General features: G+C 56.5%; 1 protein-coding gene across 1 annotated transcript in view; it reads right to left on the reverse strand.

Moving 5' to 3' along the window:
* The window catches only part of ITPR3 (inositol 1,4,5-trisphosphate receptor type 3), a 78,077-nt gene that overhangs the window by 36,786 nt on the left and 31,975 nt on the right, over window positions 1-9,316 (reverse strand). The window contains exons 3-11 of the mRNA XM_008066829.1: window positions 8,003-8,124; window positions 6,125-6,211; window positions 5,396-5,554; window positions 5,099-5,197; window positions 4,695-4,778; window positions 1,810-1,956; window positions 1,521-1,616; window positions 1,010-1,060; window positions 707-849 (exon numbers count right to left, since the gene is read on the reverse strand). Coding sequence (XP_008065020.1) covers window positions 707-849; window positions 1,010-1,060; window positions 1,521-1,616; window positions 1,810-1,956; window positions 4,695-4,778; window positions 5,099-5,197; window positions 5,396-5,554; window positions 6,125-6,211; window positions 8,003-8,124 — 988 coding nt within the window. The remainder of the gene's footprint in view (window positions 1-706; window positions 850-1,009; window positions 1,061-1,520; window positions 1,617-1,809; window positions 1,957-4,694; window positions 4,779-5,098; window positions 5,198-5,395; window positions 5,555-6,124; window positions 6,212-8,002; window positions 8,125-9,316) is intronic.

A 9,316-nucleotide genomic window follows, 5' to 3' on the forward strand; every position in this document is an offset into this window, starting at 1 on the left:
ACTGCACTCCAGTCTGGGCGGCAGAGTGAGACTCCAACTCAAAAAAAAAAAAAAAATTCTTTTTAGAGATAGGGTCTCACTGTGCTACCCAGGCTGGTCTGGAACTCCTGACTTCAAGCGATCCTCCCAGCTTGGCCTCCCAAAGTGCTGGGATTATAGGCTTGAGCCACCATGCCAGGCCTTGATAGGTAAACTTGATATTCCCACTTTACAAATGAGAAGACTGAGGCAGAGTAATGGAGGTCATAGAGATAGTACATGTTAAAGACTAGATTGATGCTCTGGAAGTTTCTTGTTATTACATCCTAGAATCTCAGGGTTGAGGGAACCTTGAAGGTCAGGGAGTCCAGTCTTCCACCACCCCAGTATTAGGTCCCCGTGCTGCTGTGCCCTAGCCTGTGCTTGGGCATCCAGACCAACTGTGGCAGGCGACTGATAAATAACAGCAGAGAGAGGGTGTCTTGACAATACAGTGGGCACAAGGCAGCACCCAGCATGCAGAACCCGGTACTGGCCCAAGTAAGCATGCGACAGTGGTCAGAGTCGATGAGCTCAGGGCCAGATCCCCACAGGGATGGGACTTGTGGAGACCCCCAAAGGCCACAGGGCCTCAGGAAGACAAAGAAGTGGGGTATCTGAGAGTCAGGAGACAGGATGGCCCAGTCTGGGCACCGAAGCCAGCCCCAGGCGTGTGAAGCATACCCACCGGGGCACAAGAGAGTCAGTTTTCTGCAGCGTAGTAGGGTCCAGTTCAAAGAGAGAGGCAATATCATTGCCATGAGGCACAGCCACCAGGCGATACTTGATCTTCTCTCCAGCATTTCTGCGGCCTGAGCGGCCCTGGGCACCCTAGGTGAGGACCCCAGATCAGACAGAAGCACCTCTCTCCTCTCAGGCCCTGAAGTCTCCTGAGGTCCCACCTGAGAGGCCTTCTCCCTCCAGCCCACCTCCCAGGGTTTCATGGTCACTCTGACCACCATGGTCACTCTGAGCCCTGCTTGGTCCTCACCATTCCTGCAGCCTTAGGGTCTGAGGCATCACCTTTGTAGCTGGGGTTCTCCTGGACAGAGAAACAGGATGGGGAGCTACTGGACACCAAGCGACACCCACATGACTCCACCCCAAAACACTGGCCACCCACATAGGATCCAGGTGGGCAGTCCCCCATTGTCCTGTGGTGCCCACCTCACCCAAAACACACACACACACACACACACACACACACACACATACACACACACCCCTGTGCACACCACTGCCCCCAACACACAAGCGTGTGCATTATAGACAGAACTCCTAGAAGAGTGCCCTGCACGTAGTAAGTGCTCCGTAATACTTATTAGGCTTATTTATAATCATACATTATTTGGTAATGTCTGGTGAGTAAATGTATGAGTGCAGATGAGCCAGGGTTCACAGGCTCGTGTGTCTACGTGTGCAGATGTGTGCACCCATGCTTCTGCATGCCCATGTGTGCACACACAGCCCAAGCCCCAGAATGCCGCCCACCTTCCGCTCACCTCAGCAGCCAGGTAGTTGCCCGTGGCCAGGTGCTTGAAGCGATACAGGCCATTCCAGTGGCCAGCTCCTCCACGGCAGGGGTCGTGATGGACCACCTGGGGGTGTGCAGGGGTGAGGCAGGAAGGAGAGACTTCCCAGATAGGGAGAACCCAGGCCCTGGGAGGCCTGGAGGTCTCTGAGTGGGCAGGTGCCTCAACCCTCCCTGGCCTCTTGGCTCTGGAGGCCACCCTCCAGAATGGTGGGGAAGGGGGAGGGGCGGAGCCCAGGGTGCGGAGAGCAGACTCTGACCTCCACCTCCCAGAGCGCGTTGGAGCTGGTGGCCGAAGTAGCGGACTGGCGCAGAGTGGTGCGCAGGAACACCTGCAGCTTGCCCTTGTACTCGTCACACGTCAGGAACTTCTCTTGCTCTGCGTGAAACAGCCTCACCACATCCCCCTGTAGGCAGGGAGGGCTCAGGATGGACATGGCTCCACCAGGCTCGAGGGCCGTCCCAGTGCTCAGCCCCACCTGCCTCGGACACAGGCAGCCTCTGACAGGGCCCCTCTTGCTCCTTCCAGTGCTGGCACGCAGGGGGGGATGTGAGCTGAACCCCCCCCAGAGGGCACACAGCGGGGGGATGCGAGCTGAGCCTCCCCCCAGAGGGCACATAGAGGGCAGATGCAAGCTGAACCTTGCCAGAGGGCAGCCAGAGCCCAGGCCCACAGCCCTCATCAGAACCCTGAACCCACAGCCCTTGCCAGCCTTCCCATGTGGAACACACACTGGATGTCTCCTTCCCTATCTGGACCTGTAGATAAACTGTCTCACCTCTAACAGTCCATCTTAGGCATCCTCTCCATAAAGGAGGAGGGACACCACCTCCTCAGATGTCCCTAGGCCATGCTGTGCCTTTCCTAGGGCCCTTTCTGTCTGAATATGGGTAAGTCATGCCTATTTCTTTTGCTCCCCTGCGAGACTGGAATGGTTTGGACTCTGGACAGAGACCAAGTTTGGGTCCTGGCTCTGCTCTTAGAAGATGTGTGACCTTGGATCAGTTCCTTAACATCTCTGAGCCTCAGTCACCTCTTCTGTAAAATGGGGATGCTATGACCTCCTTGCAGAAATTGAGGATTATAATATGACTGTGTGGTTCGTGTCTGTAATTCCAACACTTTAGGAAGCCGAGGCAAGAGGACTGTCTGAGCCCAGGGGTTCGAGACCAGCCTGGGAAACTTGTAAGACCTCGTCTCTACAATAATCCAAAAAATAAGCCGGGTGTGGAAGTGCACACCTGTTATTCCAGCTACTTGGAAGGCTGAGGCAGAAGGATCACCTGAGGCCAGCAGGTCGAGGCTGCAGCGGCTGTAAGTGTGCCACTGCACTCCAGTCTGGGTGACAGAGTGATACTCCAACACGCACACAAAAAAAAAGATTAGCCAGGCGTGGTGGCACACACCTGTGGTTCTAGGTACTTGGAAGGCTGAGGTGGAAGGATCACCTGAGCCCAGCAGGTTGAGGCTGTGTGCAGTGAGCAGTGTGCCACTGCGCTCCAACCTGGGCAATAGAGTAAGACTCCTACTCAGAAAAAAAGATAATAATAATATGACAGTGAAGTCACACTTCACACCTACCATGTGCCAGCCACCATGCAAGCAGCTTATAACAACTTTCTCACCGGAGCTTCACACAAGCCCTCTGGAAAGATACATCATCCTCCCTTTTTATGGTGGAGAAACTCAGGCCCATGGAAGGTGAGCATCCTGCTGAGCGTCACGCAGCTACCGGCAAGTGGGACATGAGTCCTTGCCTCAGTCCCAGGACCCACACCTTGATCTTCCCTGCGAGCCTGCCACCCAGCAGCCTCAGAACATAGCCACTGCTCCAACCACACCACTAAGGGCATGACAAAGCACTCAGTGAACATCCGGGGAGCAGATGCAGGAAGTGAACTCGAGAACGCATGAACAAGTGATGAGGTGCAGGCTGGGCCTGTCACCATGGCAGAACCCAGTGACTTTTATGTCCAGGCAGTGCAGGGTAAGGGCAGACATGGGGTGGACTTTGCATGAGAAAGTCTTGCTTCTGAGTTGCCTGGCCTCTAACGTCCTCCCTGAGCCAGATCGGAGACCCTGGAAACCACTCTGGGCAATGCCACAGGGGAGGCCCAAGTGATGCTCCATTTCTAAGGGCTGCAGAGATTGAGGCTGAAATCTGTCATCAGGGAAGGCTTCTGGGAAGGGTGGTCCCTGGGCAGGGACTTGAGTGATGTGTGGATGGTGTACCGGCTTAAGGGGGACAGGGAAAGGCTGGCTGGGGAGGAGGCAGAGGGAGCCACTGCAGGGGGTGGGTGGGGTGCAGTGAACACGGGCCTCCCTGGGGTGCCTGCTCTCGGGCCGTCACCTGTCTCTCCAACAGGTATCACAGCCAGGTGCACCTGCTCGATCTCCTAGCTGAGAAGCCCCACACTCTGCCATCCTCTCTGTCCCACTACAAGAACCCTCTCCCTGTAGGCTGGTTCCAACCTCTGCAGCCCAAATCAGGACACCTCTGAACCCTCTCCCCCCCACATGTGGATTATGGGGTTTCACATCTGGATTACGGAGTTTCACATCTGGATTATAGTCTCTCCAGCAGCCCCAGACAGCTCTCTCTGCCCTCAGTTCTGGTCCCTCTCAAAGTCTTTACTGTAGTATTTCCCAGGCGACCCTGCCCCCACAGGCCCATCCCCTCTCTGGCCTGCCAACCCCCCTTTTCTGCTAGTGCCCACAAGGGCATGTCTGGAAGCAGGGGACAGGCCTCGCTTCCAAGGAGGGCTCAGGGCAAAGGGTAGGGGGCCTGGCCCAGGTCCAGGCAGCAGGCATGGGGAAGAGGACAAGGTGTTCAAAGGCTGTGGACCCTCCCCAGGGTAGGGGAATGGGAACCCCCGGTCCACTGACATCCCTTTAGCAAGAGAGGAAACAGAGGCCAGCCAGGACGCAGAGAGGATGGAGAGGGGAGCTGTGGCCAGAGACGAGGGAAGGGGCAGTCTGGGGGGCCGTGCGGATGGGGACCTGTGGGAGTGGAGGGAGGTGGGAGGCCCAGAGCTGGGGGAACCGTAGGGACCTGGGGACTGACAGATGGGAGAAGGCAAGAAGAGGAAGGAGCTGTTGGGGGAGAGCTGGGCAGCAGTGGGGGGGGGGGTTCCCAGTCCTTACCCCTTTCAACACCTCTTCCAGGTGGTCCCGGAACTGCATGAACAGGTTGATCTTCCAGCTGGTATTGCAGTTCACAGAGTTGACCTAGGGAACGGCAGAGAGACCCCTGAGGCCAGGCCAGCCCCTGCCAGAGAGGGCCTGGAGAGGGGGTGAGGGAGAAAACAGCCCAAGGGGAGGAAGTCTTCTCCCATCAGAGCCCCCAGACAACACCCAGGGACACTGGGGCTGCCAGCCTGTGGGGTGGAGGACGGGGCAGACACTGGGAGGTGGGTGCATGAGAGTGAAGCTGAGTTTTCCAGCAGGCCAGATGGGGCTGGAGGCAGAGACTGCGGAGGGGACGGGGTGTCTCCACCATCAGGGAATTGTGGACACCCCTCCACTAGAGCGCTGGCCCCAACCCTTACCTCCTTGCAGCCAGCATTGTCGCTGAGCTCATAATTACTGGCATGCAGAGGCTGTCCGGCGTTGACAGGGTTCAGGATCACCTTGTCCCCCACAACCACCTACAGCAGACAGGTGGAGCAGGGTGAGGGTGTAAGGGTAGGGCACCTCCTGGTATCAGGCTCCAGGCCTCTCTGTCTGCCCTTCTAAGAAATGCACATGACCTCACCCATCCCCACACCAAAGACCCTACAGAAGCCCCTCTGGACTTGTGACCAGAACCTTGCACTGGGCCCCTCCAGCCCTAGCCCTGCCCTCACATTGTCCCCGTTGCTCCGCAGCTTCCAGAAGGGTTGGATGAAGAGCCAGGAGCCCTCGTTGCCCGTGGCATCCAGCGTCACCCGCATGGCGTTCTTTTCCAGCAGGGCCGGCAGCCGCTTGTTCACTGTCAGGTACTTGTTGCTCTTCATGTGCAGGAGCTGGGGGTGGGGGGTGGGATGAGGCCACTGGGCCACAGGGGCCCAGGAGGGGGACGCACGGGGGACTCACAGATCCCTGGTCACATCCTCGATGCACACACAGTGTAAGACACATTGTCACAAACACACAGCCCAACACACACAGCCACACCTCGCAACCACACAAAGGGCACAATGGGCTGGGCACCCAGGGGATCACAAAAAGATGTTCTAAATACTTTACATATCATTGGTATAGTATTTGCAAATTAAAAAGTATATTTAATTTGCATACGTTAGCTCAAGTAATTTACAACAATCCCAAGAGCGAAGGTATTACTGCCTGATTTTACAGATGGGGAAACCGAGACACCAGGAAGATAAGTAACTTGCCCAAAGCCACACTATGAAGGAGTGGCAGAGCCGAGATTTGAGCTCAGACTCCATACCTGTGGCTACCATGCTGAAAACACACCCTGGCACAGCCACTCAGGCCACACAGCAACTGGTACACACAGGACCAGACGCAGTCACACAGACTCCTGGGGCGGCCGCTCCTGGCAGAGGGCACCTAGCCCTGCCCAGCCTCACCTGGATAACACTGCCGTACTTCACAACATCCCCATGCACCTTCTTGTTCTCCGTGTCGTTCTGCTTCTGCTCCATCTGAGCCGCATGCTGGGCAGACACATACGGGTGAGGGGTGGGCTCGAACCGCCCCTGGAGGGAGGCAGCCGCCCAGCCCCGCACATGCATACACACACGCTCACACACACACCCAGGACGCTTGGACGCCCTGGGGGCCCCCACCCTGGCACAGCATGGAGTGACCCTTGGAGGCCATCTAGCCTGCGCCCTGCCACCACTGAGGGGGGACTGAGGCTCAGAGAGTGGAGGACAGCCCGAGGTCTTCAAGCACACACAGGGCAGGGAGTCAATCCCTGCCCCCTCCCCTGCCACCTGTCCTGGAGGGTTCAGCCAGCAGGACCCTGAGCCCCTCTACTCCGATACCCCAAGCAACTTGAAGCTCCACCATCTCACCAGACTCCGGAAGCCCCTGATATGGGGCTCCTGCCCCAGCCCAAACCCTGGCAGGGGGGTGATTGGTGCCATTTCCTGACTCCCTCCAACACCCACTCCCTTCCATAACTGTGTGCACTTCCAGCCCACTGCCTCCAGGCAGCCTTCCGCGACTGGCCACAACCAACTCTGATGAATCCAACTCTGGTGGCCTTGAGGACTTAGTCTGCATCCCATGAGGGACACTTTTTTAGGCTCTTCTGTCCCTGCTTGAGGATAGGCTCTCTGTCTCCTCCATCAGACTGGGGGGTCCTTGAGGGCAAGGGCACTGTCTCCTCCACCAGACTGGCCCTCTGCCCTTTCCTCCTCCCCCCTCAGTCCTCTACCGAGACTGGGGTGAGAGAGCTGTGGGGAGCCTTGCCACGGACCATGGGACTTTCCACAAGGCGATGATGTGTGTCTGTGTGACCACACGTGGTTCTGAGTATGTGATTCTGCAGGTGTGAACACCAGAGTCCCAGTTCAGCCTCAGCAACAGGAAGGAAGCCTGTAGCAGCCCCCACTCCAGAAGAGATGGGGCTGTTTATACCAGAGCTCAGGGAGCCCACCTCAGCCCCAGCTTTCCAGCCCAGTTCACAGCTGTAGGGTGGGGTCCACCTCCCCCATTCTAGACCCACTTCCTGGGAGAGAAGGGGGATCGGGGGGGAAGGACAGAGAGAAGCAAGGTCTGCATGACAAGGGTGGGGCACCAGGGTTGAGGAAGGTACTCAGAAGCAGGCTGCAAAGTTGCTGACCATAGCCAAAGCCACCCAGTCTCCGTTCCATCAGAACTGGGGTTGGGACCTGAGCTCTTTCCAGAGGAGACTGCCCAGGATGTGAACTGAGCCACTGCCCACAAGGAGCCCATGAACAGAGCACCATAACACTGTCCATGTGTCCAGGGTGAGCCAGAGACGTGGGGGCCATCAGGCTCTATTGCAAACTCATAGGAGGGCCATAGAAGGTGTACATCTAAGGGCCCCAGACCCCAACTCTATAAAACATGGGGAGAGGTCACGACTAGGGCCAGTGTTCCCAAATTGCATTCCCTGGAGCCACTGTCTCCAGGACCCCCTGGGAACTTCATGTATAGTTGTGCAGGTTGTTCACTGCACTGTGGTGTCGACATTCCACTCACTGAGCCATGTGCCCTGGCATAGGGCTATGCCAAGGCGCGTCTTCTTCTAATTGGCACACAGAAGTTATACAGACTAATGGATCACTGGGTGGACGCCCTATCCCCCACTTCCCCTCATTCATAGCCACTCACACTGATCTCTTGCACATCGGCATTTTAAAAACCACCCAGCTCAGCCCTGGGTCCCCAGTTGGCTCTGATCAGCAGTGGCTCTGCATATGCGCCTGGGTTCCTGGTACATGTGCACAGACGCACACCTGCATCACACACACCTGCAGCTTCTGCAGCAACACCACATCAGCAATCTTCTCCTTGTCCTGCTTGGTCTGCTTGGCCTTCCAGTACTGCTTCTGGGCCGAGTAGCGGTTCATGGGGCACACTTTGAAGAGGCAATCTGTAGGGAGGGGGTCATCTGGGACTCAGGGCCATCCTAGCCTGCAGCTTTGCTTTCCTAAGTCCCACCCCCCATGCCACTGGAAGAACCCTAGAGAATCTGGAGCCTCCTGGATAATGCTGAGTAGAATGGGGAGTCCCAGAGGCAGGTTTGAGAGCAGGGGATCTTGCTGAGAGGATGCCCTGAGGAGAACACATGGCAATCCCGCCAGCAGATGAAGCCCCCAGGGCTGCCCACCCCCAACTCCAGCCACCTTGGCCCTGCCGGCACTAGTGGGCGTCATCTCTGGAAACAAGAGCTCCGTTTGCTGGAGAGAGTATGTCTTTACAGATTCTGCTCAGCCCCCAAGACGCAGCTGGGGTCCTCCTGTCTCTTTATGCTAGGTTGGGGCTCCCAGAACTTCCCCCAGTGCCCCCACTCCCTGTCACTGTCACCATGTGGCTCTCACTGCCTTGTTAGAGGGTGGTTCCCAACAGCGTGGTGGGGAGTAGGGCCCCACCAGGGGGTGCTTAATTGGTTCAGGGTAGGGGGCAATTTGGGTTGTATCAACCATTGTCACAGCTGGCCCTTGGTGGGCAAAACAGAGATGCTGGATGTTTGCACCACAAAGACCACCCTGAGTGATGCCTGTTTGCAAATATCTGGTCCACACACTCGCAGATGGACACCTGCCTACAGGTAGTGCTCTGGGCCCAGAGTCATAATATTTTAGAGACAAGTATTTTTTGCATGGATTTGACAAACGTTGAATTTTCCAAAACTCAACTCCACCATAAACTGAGGGAAGACTGTCCTTTGTGTTGTTCAAATTTTACTGGGAGTTTTTTGTCGATTCAGAAAATCCATCACTAATGGCCACACCAAACAGGAGCATTCGTGGCTGCCACAGTCATGATTCAAAGGCAAGTGTTTGCTACCTTGGGTCTATTCCAGTTGAACCCAACATTGACTTCTATAATATATATTTTTTATTAAAAATTGGCTGAGCCGGGCTCGGTGGCTCAGCCTGTAATCCCGCGCCTTTGGGAGGCTGAGGTGAGTGGATTGCCTGAGTCCGCGGGTTCGAGACCCGCCTGGGCAGTGAGACCTCATCTCTACAATAAATCAAAAAATCAGCCAGGCGTGGTAGTGCATGCCTGTAATTCCGGCTACTCGGAAGGCTGAGGCGAAAGGATCGCCGGAGCCCAGCAGG

Source organism: Carlito syrichta, unplaced genomic scaffold, assembly GCF_000164805.1.
Source record: "Carlito syrichta isolate Samal-C Ts95f unplaced genomic scaffold, Tarsius_syrichta-2.0.1 Scaffold309115, whole genome shotgun sequence".
NCBI classification, from domain to species: Eukaryota; Metazoa; Chordata; class Mammalia; order Primates; family Tarsiidae; genus Carlito; species Carlito syrichta.